The sequence below is a fragment of the Halichoerus grypus genome, chromosome 10, assembly GCF_964656455.1.
Source record: "Halichoerus grypus chromosome 10, mHalGry1.hap1.1, whole genome shotgun sequence".
Classification (NCBI taxonomy): domain Eukaryota; kingdom Metazoa; phylum Chordata; class Mammalia; order Carnivora; family Phocidae; genus Halichoerus; species Halichoerus grypus.
In genome coordinates, this window is record NC_135721.1 from 96,960,372 (window position 1) to 96,977,626 (window position 17,255).

Consider the following 17,255-nt stretch of genomic DNA (forward strand, 5'->3'; position numbering starts at 1 on the left):
GTTCAGACTCTGAAGACCGTGAACAGGCAGGACTTAAGGGTGGCCGCCATGGGCCTGGCTTAGTCAGCTCGGGCGGCGGTGACAGCACAACCAGGGCCGAGCAAACAGCAGACATTTGTTTCTCACAGCCCTGGAGGCTGCAAGTCCAAGATCAGGCTGCTGGCAGATTCGGCTCTTGATGAGGGCCTCCTTCCTGGTTTGTAGACAGCCACCTTCTTGGTGGGTCCTCACATGGCCTTTCCTTGGTACATCTTGGGGAGAGAGAGAGCACTCAGGTGTCTCCTCCTCTTCCTATAAGGACACTAACCCCACCACGAGTGCCCCATCCTCATGACCTCATGTAGATCTCATCACCTCCCGAAGGCCCCATATTGGGGGCAGGGCTTCAGCATATGAGTTTGGGCAAGGGGACACGAACCTGAAGAACCTTCTTTGCCCCCTTTCCCTGTGGATTTCCTCACACATCAAGTGCATGTGCATGCTGAGTCTGGCCTTTTTGTGCAGGAGAAGCTCCTGACAGAACGGGAGGCCGCCGCCCTGCAGAGTCAGCTGGAGGAGGGCCGGGAGGTGGTGTCCCTCCTGCAGGCCCAGAGGACGGAGCTACAGGCCCAGGTATGGCTCCACCCCCTCGTGTCCGCTGCTCACCGTTGGACATTCACACCACACATGAGAATCAGGTTTTACAGCACACTGTATTCAGGTGTCCTGTGCGTGCAGAAAAGTATACAAGTATCCAGCTGGGTGGGGGGTGGGGAATTCTCACAAACTCAACACACCTGTGTGTCCAGTGCTCAGAGCCAGAAACCGGCTTTTCTGAGTAGTGTGACCAGCTGTCCTGCTTTGACCAAGGGTTTCCCAGGATGGAGGACTTTCATGCCCAGACTGGCAAAGTCCTGGCCAAGCAGGGATAATGGGTCATGCTAATTCCAGGAGCCTCAGAGGTTCCCCTCGTGCCACTCCTCCCCACCAAGGCTTCTGCAGGTCGATTTGTTTTGCCCAGTTTAATCTTGTTGTTAAAAATAAGAAGAGATGGATACTTATTGGAATTTTTATCCTCCAGTTGGTCAAATCTATGCTTCTTCTTTCTCGTTTCATGACCTAACATCTCTCCTTTGGCAGATTTTTTTTTAAGATTTAAAAAATTTATTTATTTTTGAGAGAGAGAGAAAGCGAGCATGTGTGGGGGGAGGGGCAGAGGGAGAGAGAGAAGCAGACTCCCCACTGAGCAAGGAGCCCGACACAGGACTTGATCCCAGGACCCCGGGATCATGACCTGAGTCAAAGGCAGACGCTTAACCTGCTGAGCCACCCAGGCACCCTCTCCTTTGGAATTTGATTACAGGCTTGTGTCGGTGTTTGCTTCTGCTCAGAATTTGTTAGCATAAAGCTCCCATTTCTACCCCCTCCTTTTTTTTTTTTTTTTTTGGTGAGGCTTAATTTGAAAACTAAAGTCACCAGAAGAACTCACTCCTCTTTCTGTGGCCTTCCTTCTTGGTTAACGAGCTTCATAGCTCATCCCCCTGATTCCTTCCAGTTTTCTTTCTCTCATTACTGTACCATTGTGATGGGGCACATTGGGTTAAAATACTAAATTTTCCTATACTGTGCACCTGCATTTTCTAAATCTAAAAATAAATTGACATTTGGTTTGACAAGTACACATAGGGTACAAGAGAACAAAAAGTTTGAAAAATTGGACTATTTAGGAAACCTGGAACATTAAATGTTACTCTGTCTCTATCCCTTCAATGCCTGCAAAATCAGAAGTTAAAGCCACAATGGATCTGGTGCTTTTGTAGCTATTCAGTGCCCTCCAGATCTGCCCAGGATCTCTTTTGGGACCGTGGAGTTCCAGAATCTTCATTTCTGTCCCATCGCCCACTGCACAAACCTGTCACTCTGCAGCAACTCTCAGGGGCCACTGAAAGCAAACTGGGGTCTGGTGATTATCTCCCGAGGTGAAGATCACACCTCGAGAAATTGAGCACTGCCTTTAAGCTCATCCTTCTCATGACAAACCATGGCTCAGGGACCAGACACACCATTTTGGTGACTTGGTAGTTAGTGGTTTCCTCTGAGGCCCTGGAAGAATGGAGCGAGCATGAGTATGTGGTGTGTGTGTGTGTTTGCATCCGTGTGTATGTATATATGTTTATGTGTGTGTAGGTATGCATGTGTATGTGTGTGCATGTGTGTATGTGTGCATGTTATATAACATATATGTATAGGTGTGTATGTATATATTTGTATGTGTATATAAATTTGTGTATCTGTGTGTATGTGTATATGTGTGCATGTTTGTGTGTATGTGTGTGTGTGTTTGTGTGAATGAGAAATTGGAGAAGTGGACGCAAGCCCACTGGTCCTTGAGACCAGTGTTTTCCAAACCACTGTTTACCACTCATCATTGGGTGGTAAAATGAATTCAGCAGAATTGACTGGCATTAAAAAAAGAAGAAATTGACAACACTAGACTAAGCTAGAATAAGAAATAACCGAGTGCATGGCTAGTAATGGTGGGATTTGTTTTGTGAAAACCGTGTTTTAAATATATATGTTTGCATATTTAAATATATATATTTGTTCAGATGCACACACACACACACACACACACATTTGTGTGATGTCTGTGGTTTGTGATGTAAAATGTGGCTCTTCCTGTGGCCGTGGCAACAAAGTTGAAAACCCTGCCCTAGATACTGAGAAAATGAAAGAGCCCAGCCTGACGTGGTAAGTTCCAATTCTAGGGCATAAATGTTTCTGTCTCTATGTACATATATGTATTTGTTGAATGTAAAAGTAAGACCTTTCATCATGGATTAACCTAGTTTCGGAGACTATGAAATCAGTCTGTCTGCTTGGCTGCCTGTCCCCACCCATAGCTGCTGCAGAAAGACTTACTGGTCTTGCTCTGATGTTGTTGTCTCTCTAAATTGGGGGTCCTCTCTTTTTCTGTGCCATGACCCACCACCCCCCAGCCACCTGGTGAAGCCCATGGACCACTTCTCAGAACAATGTTAAGGGCATAGAATAAAAATAAAGTATGTATAATTAAAAGGAAACCAATTCTATTGAGACAGTTATTAGAATATTACCAGTCATTTTCTATATCATAATCTATGTGCTTATATTAAATAAATCTAGCAGTGGAGCTAATGAAACACAAGTTGTATTAGTTTTCTCTCGCTGCTCTAGTGAATTTCGATACATGCAAGGGCTTGAAACAGGAGTCCTTTATCCCACACTTCCAGGGTTAGAAGTCTGGGCAGGCTTGGTTGTTTTTTTCTGCTCTGGGTCTCACAAGGCTGATATAAAGGTGTTGGCCGACCTTCTTATGTGGAGGCTCTCGGTAGAGGATCTTCCAGTCTCATTCATGTTGTTGGCAAGAGTCAACTCTGTGTGCAGGTAGGATGGGGGACCCCAGTTCTTTGCTGTCTGTCGGCCAGGAGTTGTTCTTAGAGGCCGCCCACGTCTCTTGGCACATGGCCCCCCTCCATCCTCAAATCCAGCAACAGTGCATAGAATTTTTCTCATGCATCTAATCTCTCTGACTTCTGCTTTTAAGGGCTCATATGATCAGGAATAATCTATAATAATCTCCCTATTTTTGAAGGTCAACTGATTAAGAACCTTAATCACATCTGCAGAGTCCCTTTTGCTGTGTAACATAACATTCATGGGCATAAAGCTAAGGGGCAAAGGTCATGGGTACCAGAAGTCTGCCTAATTAGCTCTTATTAAAACACAGATATGGCTGGGCCCACCCAAGAGGTTCTGACTCAGTAGTTCTGGGGTGTGGCCCAAGAATGTGCATTTCTGAGTTTCCAGGTGATGATGCTTCTGATCCAGGAACTTTGAGAACACTGGTATAAGGGTGGGCTCCAGGTTGGGTAGAATGTTCTACATCCGGTCCACCTGAGTCCCTGGCTTGGGCCTTCCTTCCATAGCATATTCAGGAGATGCTCATGGCTGGCTTTTTTGCTGATTTTGAAAGGTTTTAGAGGCTTCTCAATGGAGTAGCCGAGTTGAGGGTCTCCAAGGTAGATTTGGTGGCTTAGCCCCTCAGTAGGGCCAATGCTATGACTGGGGACAAGTGAGGAGGGTGGGAGAGGGAGAACTCCTTGCAGCCTGAGGGCTCCAACCTGGCAGAACCACTGCATCTGGTTCTGCCTCTGGTTAGAGCATCTGATGCTTCCAGAATCCTCCTTAGCATGGTCCTCAGGGTGAGGTCCCTAAACCAGCAAGCAGCATCAGCATCACCTGGGAACTTGTCAGACATGCACATTCACAAGCTCATCCCAGACCTGTTGAGTCAGGAACTTTGGGATGGGGCCCAGCAATCTCTGTTTTAACAAGCCCTCCGGGTGGTTGTGCAGACTCAAGTTTGAGAACCCTAGTCCACAGGGTAGAAGGAATAGCATCCTCCATTAGAGCTGGCAGCCCCTTCTTTGAAGCCCAACACAGCCCATGCATGAAACCACTGGGATGGCACTTCCTAGAGGTGGAAGAAAAGGGACAGGCACTTCTGGCTCCCTAATCACATTGACTGAGAGTTTCTGTGACAGGAAAGTGAAAAAGGTCCTGTATTACTTGGAAGGAGTAGACCTCCCTGGTTATCACTTCTCATTAAAGTTGCCTAGCACCATCTAGTGGTAGATTTTGGTAAGAGCATGTAATCAGTGAAGAATACTTGATTTCTTCCATTTCCTTTTAAAAAATTTTTTTCCCTCTTTTAAAATTGAAGTATAATTAATATACAGCAGATGTTAACTTCACGAGTACAGTGTAATGATGCAACAATTCTGTGCATCAGTGCCCATCAAGACAAGTGTACTCTTAATCCCCTTTATCTGTTTTACCCATTACCCCTCCCCCCCCACCGCCCCTCTGATAACCATCAGTTTGTTGTCTATAGTTAAGAGTCTGTTTTCTTTGTCTGGTTTTTTTTTTCCTTTGTTCGTTCATTTCTTTTGTTTCTTGAATTCCATGAGGGAAATCTTATGGTATTTGTTTTTCTCTGACTGACTTATTTCACTTAATATTATACTCTCTAGCTCCATCCCTGTTGTTGCAAATGGCAAGATTTCATTCTTTTTTTATGACAGTAATATTCCATTCATTTTTATCCATTCACCTACCGAATAGTTGCAAATGATGTGTCTGATGATGGGTTAATATCCAAAATAGATAAAGAACTGACACAACTCAACACCAAAAAACAACTAATCCAATTAAAAATGGGCAGAGGACCTGAATAGAGATTTCTCCAAAGAAGACATACAGGAGACCGACAGATGAAAAGTGTTTGAACACTGGTGAAGGTCTACTCTTTGTAGACCAAACAGATGATGTTGAGCACAACATCACTGATCAGCAGGGAGATGTAAATCAAAACCACAGTGAGATGTCACCTCACACCTGTCAGAATGGCTAAAATCAAAAACACAAGAAACAACACGTGTTGGCGAGGATGTGGAGAAAAAGGAACCCGTTTCCTTTTTACAAACGACCTTGGACCCAAAGGCATCCGGGGGCCTAAGGCATCCGGGGGCCTAAGAGGACTGAAGCAGGAGGTCACCGCTCTGGATGGGGGCTCACTGCTAGGCACTGTCCTGGGTCCCTGTGGACCCCTGCTGTGCAGAAGCAGACCCCACAGCTGTGCTCGAATACTGACTCCTTCATTCAGCCTTGATCGCCAAGCTCCAGATGAGGTTCAGGGAGTACTGAGCAGCGCATGGTGTGGCTCCCGCCTGCAGCTGATCTCAGAAGGGTGTCAACGGTCCAAGGAGAAACATAGCAGTCACCCTTGCTCAGGATGAAGGTCAAGTTGCGGCACGGCCCACCCCTTCTACCCACCTCTCTCTCCAGTTTCTGTGAGGCTGCTCCCCTCCAAGAAACCCAGAGATGTGAGTGGGCTACTCTCACTTCTCTTCCTCTCTTGACCCTCCCGTGATTTCTGGCACCTGCCCCTTGGCTCATCACTTCTCCTCTTTCCAGAAGAACCTTCTCTTCTTTGGTACCTAGGACTGGCCTTCTCTGACATCCTCCAGCATCCGAGGGTCTCCATGTGCTTCGTGATGCCCTGGGCATGTCTCTATGAGCGAGTCACCTCCCACCCTGGCCTCTCGGCTCCTAGGAGGAGGGGCCACATCTCATTCTCAGGTAGTGAAGCTGGTGCCAGGTTTGTTCATGCAGAGACATCTCTTTGGCCCCCTTTAAGCTGATGAAAGTGGGGCTCTTAATATTTTTCTTGAACATTTCTCCTTTTGATGAATAGTTTATTTTATTTTTAAAAAAAGATTTTATTTATTTATTTATTAGAGAGAGAGAGAGAGAAACAGCACGAGAGGGGAGAGGGTTAGAGGGAGAAGCAGGCTCTCCGCAGAACAAGGAGCCTGATGCGGAACTCGAACCCAGGACCCTGGGATCATGACCTGAGCCGAAGGCAGATGCTTAACCGACTGAGCCACCCAGGTGCTCCCTGATGAATAGTTTAAATTATTGAGCTGCAAAAACCACATTGACATAGATGTAAATCCAGTTTTATAAACTCATTCAGCACTTCGCTGGACACTGTGGATTCTTGGTGGACGCAGGCAGAATCAGGCAGAGCACCAGTGCCCGTCAGAGATTGGAAGACACCTTACATCCCCAGAGCCTCCTCCCAGGGCAGGCATTCCTCCCGCAGATTCCATCAGAGGACAGCCACCAACCAACCACCCAGCAACTCCCACCAGCACACCACTGACTCATGAGATACAAAAAAAAAATCATACTTGCCCTGGAAGGTTGGAAGTTTCTAGTTTCTAATGTCCTAGTTTGTGACAATGCGTTGCTATCCTACTTACCGTTTAAAAATTTGCCAAGTGTTTGTGCTCAGGGAGGGAGAAGTCTGTGTGGGGGTCACGCTGTGTCCCCTAGGTCTTCAGTGAGAACATGCTGGTGATGCTTGCCTGTTGATATGTGGGAATTGGGGGTTTTCCAAGGGCCCGGGGAGAGAGAGAGAGAGAGAGTGTGTGTGTGTGTGTGTGTGTGTGCGTGTGTGTCCTGCTCTCCTGCAGCTGGGAAGAGGCTGACGCAGGAGGGCCCATGGTTTCAGGAAGGGTCTCAGACCCTGCATAGGTGGCTCTGAATCCTGTATTGATTGGCAGGTCACTTTGCCCACGTGTCTGTTTCCTCATCTGCAAAGCGGAGTCATAATCGCCCCACCCCCATGAGGTGGTCCTGAGGCTGAGGAGTTGCTGCATGTGAGAACTTGCCCGCACAAACCATTATTCCCGCCCTGGGCTGGGGAACCCAGACCCAAAGGGGGCAGTAGACTCACTTTACACATAATCTTTGCTTTCACTCTATTTTGGAACACTTCAAACATACGTAAAAATGAGAAAACAGTCTCATGAGCCCCCAGATCCCCATCCCCCAACACATGGTCCCTCTTATATCTCCTACACCCCCACACACCCCCATGTAATTCTGAAGGAATCCCTGACACCAAATCATCTGATCCAGCCGTATTTGAACAGATCTCTCGAAAAGATGAGGGCTCCTTTTATAGAACGTGGGTCCATGAACCCACCTTTAAATAATTAACAGTACTTCTTTAGCATCACCAGATGTCCAGTCGGGGATCAGATCTCTGATTGTCTCATCATTAACTGAGGTGCTGTCTGCGTACAGCCAATGCACCCTTTTCGGTACATGTTACATCTGCATGGCAAGTGCATGCAGCACTGTACCCACACCCACAGTCAAGACAGGATAGTGCCCTCGCCCTGAAATTCCCGGGGAGCTGTGCATCGTGGGCAGCCCCTGCCCCACCTCACTCCCAACCCCCGGCAGCCACTGGCTTTGTCTTTTCCAGATTGTCATATAAATGGAATCAGCCAATGGGGAGTCTTTCCCACAATTTCATTCTTTAGCGTTTACTTGGATTGCGATCCAAATAAGGTCCACACGTTATAATTGGTTTCTGCGTCTTTTAAGTCTCTTTTATCCTATAGGTTCCCTGTTATCTCTTTTTTCCCCCCTCGATATTTGTTTGTGGAATATGCGTACTTTTAAAGTCTGGGTGCTGTGGGCACGGGCTCTTTCCTGTATCCAGGGGAGGAAGGTAAGCTTTGATCAGAGGCACCCTCCCTGCTGCCCAGTGCGGCCAGCATCCCCCAGGCTTGTGCTCAGGACCTCTTCATAGAAAAGGAATGTCTGTCTGACTTCAGGATTCTTCCATTCCTGGATGGCTTCTTGTCTCTGAGATTTGAGCCTCAAAAGGGTCTTTTAGAGTCCTTATTTCTTGGAAGCCTTTCCTAGAGTGTGTGAACACTGGTATAGGTCAGAACATGCGGCTGCACCAGGAATTAGTGGGAGGCCTTGGTATTCGACATGACAGATAACTGTTTGAATTTAAAACAATCGTTTTTTCAGGAGGAACAGAAACCCAGTCAAACAAGCTTAAACAGGAAAGGGTGCACTTTAATTCTATTTTGAAATAATTTTAGACTTCTCAAAAGTGCAAAAAATAGCACATGGGTTTCTTGCATACTCTTCACCCAGGTTCCCCAAATGTTAGCTCCTTAATTAATAACCACAGTGTAGTGATTGAAACCAGGAAACTAGCGATGATACCATCCTTGTAATAGACTTGACAACGATTTCACAAATTACCCACATTTTTTCCTGTGGATCCTACTTGCATTTAGGTGTTGTGTCTCCTTAGTCTACCCCAATGTGGGATAGTTCCTGCCTTTCTTTGTCTTTCATGACCTTGATGGCCTGCTATTTTGGGAATGTCCCTCCTTTTGGGCTCCCAGATGTTTTTTTCAGGATTAGGCTGAGGCTGTGTGTTCCTGGCTGGAACGCACAGAAGTGAGTGTCCTTCTGGGTGCTTCTCATCAGGGGAGCATCATGTGGGCATGTCTTCCTGCCGGTGATGTAACTTGGATCACTTGGTTAAGGTGGTGTCTGCCGGGTTTCTCCACTGTAAAGATACTATCCACCCCCTCCACCCCCCCCACCCCCCCGCAAAGGAACAGGATATAAAAGGTAGTTTATGGAATTTGAGAGCAGGGTATGGGGCAGGAACCAGGAACTTGGATCTGAGGCAGCTAACTGCTCACTCTCTGTCTCCCTTCTCTCCCACAAACTCTCTCATCTCTGTTTGTCTTTGCCCTTTGGCTTCATTTCTCTGCCTCTCTGAAGAGTTGCTTTTCTTAACTTCTCCATGCACGTTATGAAAGATGGCGGCCCCAGGGTTCTGTGAACCTGCCACCAGCTCACTGCTATTTCTGAGATCCTTTTACAAATTCCCCAGAGAGGAAGCATGTGATAGGCCAGTCTGTGTCTGGCCCTGGTTCTGTAGCTCTGGTCAGAAGAGTGAGATCACACTACTGTTGGGACCCCTCTATGAGTGAGATGGCACAGGCCTCAGACAAGGGGGATGACATGGGCTGGCAAACGACTTCCCCAAGTATGGAGTATATGTACCCCTTCTTTCCTTCCTTCCTTCCTTCCCATCTCCCTCCCCTCCCTCCTGCCCTCCTTCCTTCCTTCCTTTCTTTCTCCCCTCCTTCCTTTGTTCCTTCTTTTTTCCTTCCTTCCTTCTTGATACAATAGACACATTCCCCAAAACCATTGTAAGCTAAGTTTTCAAGTGTCATCACTTAGGAAACTTCACTGTTCCAAGGCCACATCTGTATGTAAAGTGAGGAATCAGGTGTCGTAGGAATTTCATCCTCCAGATTGTCCAGTATGCACATTCAGCTGCATGCATGAAATGCCTTGTAGCAGACATACATGACGTTGAACTCAGATACCAGTGCAGCCCCCCCATGACTCCTGGTGTGGTCCATAGACCAGTGCCCTTAGCATCATGTGGGAAGTGGTTAGGATTGTAGAACCCGCTGAGTCTGTATCTGCAGCTTAACAACATCCTCGGGTGGTTCGCATTGAATTTTGGGATGTGCTGTTGTAGGTAGAAGTGGTTTTTTGGTCTGTTTGTTTCATTTTGTTTTGAGGACTGATAATGCGTGGTGAATTCTTTCCTACTTCGGAAAATGAGATCACAAAAGCGTCATGACTACATAAATACTAAGCTTGTAAATAAGTACACACATGGCTCTTTGTGCAGTGTTAGAAGCTCTTAAAGTGAATAGAAGTCCACCTTATATTCTGTCAGATTTCTATTGTCCTACCTTAATTTTGACTAGCCCTGCATTAGTATGTAAATAGTGTAACCCTGAGGTTGTTTTATGTGTACACAAGTGCACACGCACACTTCAGCTACCCAAACATATAGCTCTACTAGTCAGAAATCAGGACAAAAGTAAAGTGTCATAGTGATTAAATAAGAACAAGAAACAGCCCCCCCCCCCACTTCATTACTTTAGCAAAAATAGCATCTTATCTATTTAGTATGTGTGCTTCTATTTTTTGGCTGTCAGATTTATGCTAACTCAGAATATGAATAATATACTTTATTCAAATTATACATTTTATTCCAGGGACAGCAGTTATCTTTTTATTTTCTGGGCTTTCCATCCTCAGACTCTCTTTGGGGAAGACTCTGTTAAGGGCGGATTTCAGAGGGGGCTGGGGCTAGCTAGTGTCCAGGTTCCTTTCTGGCTCCAGGATTCCAAAGTAATTCATTGCCAACAACAAAACTGGTGGAGAAGCAAAGGAGCAAAGCAAACAAAACGGGGTACCTGAGCCCAGGTTCTCCTGGTCAAGCCTGTGTCTTAGGAAGAGGCAGGATGGCTTTCCTCACAGCTGTGTCTTTGCCCACAGACCTCGGCCCTGGAACAAGCTATTAAAGATGCCCATGAGTGTTACGATGACGAGATTCAGCTCTATAATGAACAGATCGAAACCCTGCGGAAGGAGATTGAGGAGGCCGAGAGGAGCCTGGAGAAGTCTTCCTATGACTGCCGGCAGCTGGTGGTCGCCCAGCAGACACTGAAGAACGAGCTGGAGCGGTACCATCGGATCCTTGAGAATGAAGGCAACAGGTGTGGTCGCAGACAGCCCCCCCCCCCCCGAGACTGTGCCCCTCTCCCTGTCCTGGCCACTTGCTTCTTCCATGGGTCCTCGTGGAGTGCTTCCTGTGTGCCAGGCACGGTTCCAGGTGGTGGGGACGGGGCAGGGGAGGCAACACAACTCCATGGCCTTGTGGAGCTGGAATCCTAGTTGGGGAGGCAGCTGATGGATGACTTTGGAACAGAGGCCAAGCACCATGGAGTAAATGGTGACAGGAGAGAGGGCATGGCCAGGGGGCAATGGTGGGAGTGTTTGAAATTTTAAGAAGGGTGGTCACAAAAGACCTCACGGAGAAGCTTGCTTTTGGCTCCACAAGCCTCTGGGGACATAAATGCGTTAGCCGGTAGGATGACCAGGAGTATTTAATGAGATGCTGCAGGTGAGGTGCCTGGCACAGTGCCTGGCACTCAACACCTGCTCAGAGGTGTTGGTGTTGTTACTGCTGCTGCTATCGTTTTTATCACCTGGTTGGGTCAGTAGTATGGCTGTCGATTCACTGGGTGGTCTTGATCATAATGGAGCTGTGACTTGAGCTCCATTAACTTCAGGATAGCTGGGAAATTATCTCTTTCCCTATCCCCATCCCCTGTCCCTAGCCCCACCTCTAATCCCTATCCCCTACCCCCTACCCCATCCCTGTCTCTATTCCCTGTTCCCTACCTCTATCTCCTATCCCTATCCCATATTCCCGACCCCTATCTCAATCTCTCTCTCTGTCTGTATCATCTACACCTACAGTCTTCATCATCACTCTACATGATCTGTATGTACTGACACCTACACTTACATCCATATCATCCACATGAACATGTCCATCTACACTTAAAGCTACATTATCTACATCCTCTACTTCTATATCATCTGCACCTATGCCAACATCACCTTCACCTACACCTACACCTATCCTTACACCTACATCTACATTACTTATATCTATATCATCTACACCTACATCATCCACACCTACAGCTACATTATCTACATCATTTATATCATCTATGCCTACATCTACATCATCGACTTCTATACCATGTACACCTACATCCATGCCATCTACATCTTCATCTACCTCTACCTACCCCTATTCTTCATCTATACCTATGTCATCTAGATCTACATCGTCCTCAAGTGTGTGCACACTTACACCTGCACCGACGTCATCTGCTTGCACACCTGTGTCAGGTACATGTACATCTCTCTCTCTGTCTGCATCTATATTCTGTAGATCTGCGCCGACATCATCTATATCTGTGTCTGTGTCCATGTCCGTATCTGTAGATATCATTCAGAGAGCAGTTTGGGGACTCGTAGAAATTACCTCATAGAAGGACTTTCACTGTCTATTAAGTTGTGATTCTTTGATTCAGTCTTGCGGACTTGGGGGATTTAGACTGAATTAAAAGAGAAGCACCCAGTATTACTCCACCAGGAGCAGTTCTTTCCTTCACTCTGGACGCTGTATCTTGGTTGCAAGTGCTCAAAGGTTTAGCAGAGAAAGCAAGATTTTCTTTTTCTTTCTCTAGTTATGGTCAATGGATTGTTGCACAATCCTAAATTATATTATGTCACAGTGAATGCTTATTGCACACATGAAAATAAATCTTGAACGGGCACTTAAGTGACTGTGTGAACATTTTTGTTTTGGAGGCAAGGCTTCACAAAAAGGTCATCGGATAGCCCTTTTGTTAGTTTGTTCATAAGTTCTAATTTTGTTCTAATTTCAAGTTGATAGAAATGTTGTAAGCATAGAACACAGAACCCCTGAGCACTGTTTTCTTAGACTCACCACTTGTTTCAATTTTATCTCCATTGCTTTATCAATTTTTTTCTCTCTTTATATAATGCATATTATTTTTTTAAAAGGAGTTGGAGATATCATATCCTGGTTGCCCTAAATACTTCACCCTGGGCTGGCTACTCTTTTATTAAAAAAACAAAAACAAAAACTCTGTTCAACAGAGAAATGGCATTTTTAGATTATAAGCAATTCCCATTTTACAATTCTCCTATATGTGTGTTTCATAGTTTATGACTTAAGCTCAAAGAATCCTTCCCATCCTCATCTAGTGTGTAAGTATATATGTGGTTCACGAATAGTCTGATCTAGAGAAAGCTTTCCTCATTTTTGCTCACATTAGAGAGTCACTCTTACCCCGACTATCTGTTTGGTTTGATGAATTAAAGATGGTGACCATCGTCTTTCTGGTTCTTTCTCCAGGCTGAACTCTGCCTTCATTGAAACTCCTGTCACCCTGTTCACCCCAAGCCATGGAACCTCTCTCAGTTCTCAGCTTGGTGGGAAAGGTAATGCTCCTCAACCCTGGCTTCTGCTGTTTTCCATCATGGAAAAGCAGGAAAGAAAATCAAACAGCTTTCTTCCTGAACTTAGCATTCGTGCTTCCTTCTGATCCATCTGGAAATTTAATGTTTTATGTGAGGTCTTCTCTCCATCTCTGATATACTCCCACAGGTGCTGAGTGACTGAGCCAGAAAGTTGACAAGGAGAAAAATCAGTTGCGGGGGATGGACCACCTTGGGAATGGCATCCTCAGACTTGAAGCATTTCACTGGGGAGAAAGTATAATTCAGTGTTCGCTTCAGCAAATGAAATGAGCTCTGCTGTGCAAAAATGCTTAATCCAGTGTCTGGGGCAGAGTAGATGCTCAATTACTACTCATTTCTCTTCCATTCAACCCTGAGCAGAACTAGCTTGGTTGGCAAGCATGGCTTCTGTCGTCAACGTTTGGTCCTCTGGGGATGGTTTCATGCACTTGTGAGATGTTACCTCACAGCAAAATCTCCCCACTGCTGAACAAACACAGTGTTTTGGGAGAAGAGAAGATGGTGCTATTGATTGCTCATACCTATAATGCCTTCAAATCCAGGTCCCTCAGAAAGCTCAGAGGGGTTTGTAGAAATGGGGTTTCCGTGTTAGAATGTGTTGGAAAGGGCAGCCGTCCCCGGGCTGGGTCTAGAAGCATGCAGCTACACCCAGGGCCCTGTACGCACACTTGGCTTAGTGCTCCGCTGTCCCTGTCTTGAAATTCTTAATGATTTTGAACAGGGACCCTGCCTTTTCCTCTTGCGCTGGGCCCTGAAATTCCATAGCAGTTCCTGCAGGCACCCCCTGCCCCCATACCCGCCCCCAGCAGGCTTCTTTGACATGTCTCTTCCTCCCTTATGGCTTCACGGCTCATTTCTGCCATTCCCTGTTCACTCAGTGCTCTGAGTCACCCCATGCTGGATGCCTTTGCTTTGTCTGTCAGTCCTCTGGTTAATGGAGGTAGGGTATGGAGAAGACCTTTGAGATGAAAAAGTTAAAAAAAAAAATCAGCATGCAGGTTAGGTTGAAAAGCCTCATGGATGAGGTGAGGTGAGATTGTGTATGCTTTCTTGAATGTGCCATTTTTCCTTTTGGCTAGTCTAAAGAAATGAAGATGGCCTTGGGAACAGGGGATTCCTGTTCTTTTCTTTCTTTCTTTCTTTTCTTTCTTTTCTTTCTTTTCTTTCTTTCTCTTTCTTTCTTTCTTTCTTTCTTTCTTTCTTTCTTTCTTTCTTTCTTTCTTTTCTTTCTCTCTCTCTCTCTCTCTCGTTCTCTCTCTCTCTTTCTTTCTAAGATTTATTTTAGAAAGAGAGAGAAGGAGGGAGGGGACGGGCAGAGAGAGAGAGAATTCTCAAGCCAACTCCGCGCTGAGTGCTGAGCCTGATGCAGGGCTTGATCCCATGACCCTGAAATCATTACCTGAGCCAAAACCAAGAGCCGGTTGCTTAACCGACTGAGCCACCCAGGTGGCCCAAGATTCCTGTTATTTCTGAATTTAATAATTGCCTCCTCTTTTGCCCAGGAGGAAGGGGATGCCGCTCGAGGGGTATTTGTATTTATTTAGCTTGCGATGCATATGGAGCAAGGGAGATCAGTTTGATTCCCGTGCCCGAAGCCATTCAGAACACACTGGAGACCCAGGCAGCTCTGCTGTCTTTCCTTTGGAAAAGTCCACGGCGAGGACGACTCTGTATAATGAGTTCCATTGACTAGTATTCGTCATGGCTGGGGTGGGGACACCAAGTGTTATTGCTGTAGAACGTTTCAGTAAGTTGTACCCAGTGTAATGGGAACTGTGAGAGTCCATACAGGCAGCACCTTCCCTTCCCTTTCCAAGCTCAGAGGGGTCAAGCAACCTGTCCAAAGTCACACAGCTGGTCACAGAGGTGGGACCTTAAGTGGGTCATGGATGCTATGGGTCAGATCCAGGCATCTTGCCCTGTGTATGGTAAGCTCTACCCAGTGCTAGGCATTGGTCTCCAAGGCAGCCTATTTTTCAACAAATACGTTTTTTCCCTCTTTCATTGACAAACTTGACTTATGCTCCCTCCCTGCCTCCCCCCCCCTTTTTTTTAGATCTCACTAGGGCTGTGCAGAATATAACAACAGCAAAACCAAGACAAAAAGGTCTCCCCAAGAACATTCCAAGGAAAAAGGAGATCATAGCTAAAGACAAAGTTGACGAAAGTCTGGAAGACATATCCCTGCAAGGTCCAGAAGACACAAAGCCGGTGCAGGTGGTTCCTAAAGAAGAAGGCGAGTCTAAGCTTGAATTACAAGGTGATGAAGCTAGTCCCCCAACCACAGAAGTGGCTCCAGAGGACGTGCCAGATGGAGGGAAGATAAGCAAAGCCTTTGGGAAACTATTCAAGAAGGTCAAGGATAAAGTGAAAAGCCCCAAAGAACCCGAACCCCCAGCTGACCTCTTCACCAAAGGGCGGTACGTGCTGGTCTCCGGGGATGCCAGTTATGTGGACCCTGGGTTCTATTCATCCTCCATCCCAGCCAAAGGTGGAGTGGTTATTTCCATTGAGGATGACTCTCTGCATCGTGACAGCCCTGTGGAGCCCTCTCCTGAGCAGCCCGGGCCCCCGCTGGAGAATGGACAGGGCGATCTTCAGGGTAAAGAAGGTGAACACCCACCCGACCAGCATGTTGCCGACAAGGAGAACGAGATTAGTGCCAAAGGATTGAAAGGGCCTGGGGAGAAACGGGAGGACCAGAAGGAGGATGAGGCGTCCAGGAGGCCCTGTCCTGTGGTCCCACCTGGTCCGGAGGGACCACCATCTCCACCCCAGTCTCAAAGGCCTGGAGTCGGTCCGGGTGGATTGGAGAGGCATGGGGCAAGGAGTAGCAGCTCGCAGGAGAGAAGCCCCCCCAGGACTTTGGCATATGAGAAGGTGGAAGTGATGGAGTCCATTGAGAAGATAACAACTGAGAGCATTCAGACATATGAGGAAACAGCTGTCCTTGTGGAGACCGTGATTGGGAAGACAAAGGCAAACAAGAAGAAATTGGGAGAGAAGAGCTCTTAACACTCCTGGGCTTAATGGGAGACAATGTCTTTGGGGCCACTGTAGGGGAAGTGCTTTGATATTTTAGAACACAGGATAAAAGAGTGAGGGTTCCTTGTTTGGATTAGACCCTTCTGACATTGCCAATGAAGCCTTAATTAAAAAAGTTTTCTTTGCTCGCACACCCTTTGTCTAATTAACAGGGGCCTTGGGAGTGTAGGTGGGTCAGCCATGCTCAGGACAGGGATGCCGTGTTCAAGGGGCCATCAAACCCTGCTCCTTTAAGGAAAGAGGCTTTTCATCCTGGGTCACTGAGAGACGCATTAGAGAATCAGGGAGTGTCTGGACTTCACACAGAAGCATGCTTGTTGATGCACTGGTGGCTTTTTATTGCATTTCAAGCCACAAACACGTGCTCAGGTGCATGAGTGTTTTGTTGGAGGGACATGATGAAAGGCATCTTAGTTCAGGTTCGCCGAGGAGCTGATCCTGAAGCAAGGATTCGAATGTAGTTTCTTTGGGGTGTGATCCCAGGAAGCGCCAGGAGGGGAGTGCAAGAGGGAGATGGGGACGGCAAGGCAGCCTACAAGACGTGAGCGCTACCAGATCAGTTAGTGCTGTGGGCATGTGGAGCTCAGTCACCCCGAGGGACCCTGGGAGATGGAGTAGAACACACGCCTCAGAGTTGGTGAGGGAGCTGGGCTCTCCTTCCACCAACTCCTGTCAGCCAGTGGGGGCGGGGGCTGCTCTCAGGGCACTAACTTTGGGGGCCGAGAAAACCCACAGGCACAGAAGTATGGGTGCAGGCGTTTGGACCTCCAGCATGGAAATACTTGGCAATGGTAAAGGACCGTGAGGATCGAAGGGGGCACCAGCACCAGCTGCCCCAG

At 46.9% G+C, this 17,255-nt stretch overlaps 1 protein-coding gene across 2 annotated transcripts in view; it reads left to right on the plus strand.

Moving 5' to 3' along the window:
• Positions 1–16,549, plus strand: part of BFSP1 (beaded filament structural protein 1) — a 38,861-nt gene extending 22,312 nt beyond the window's left edge. The window contains exons 5-8 of one of the 2 annotated variants that reach the window (XM_036120510.2): positions 505–612; positions 10,780–11,000; positions 13,247–13,332; positions 15,428–16,549. In XM_036120510.2, coding sequence (XP_035976403.1) covers positions 505–612; positions 10,780–11,000; positions 13,247–13,332; positions 15,428–16,386 — 1,374 coding nt within the window. In that variant the 3' untranslated portion in view covers positions 16,387–16,549. The remainder of the gene's footprint in view (positions 1–504; positions 613–10,779; positions 11,001–13,246; positions 13,333–15,427) is intronic. The other variant, XM_078056897.1, reaches the window with a different exon arrangement.
• Positions 16,550–17,255: the final 706 nt, after the last annotated feature.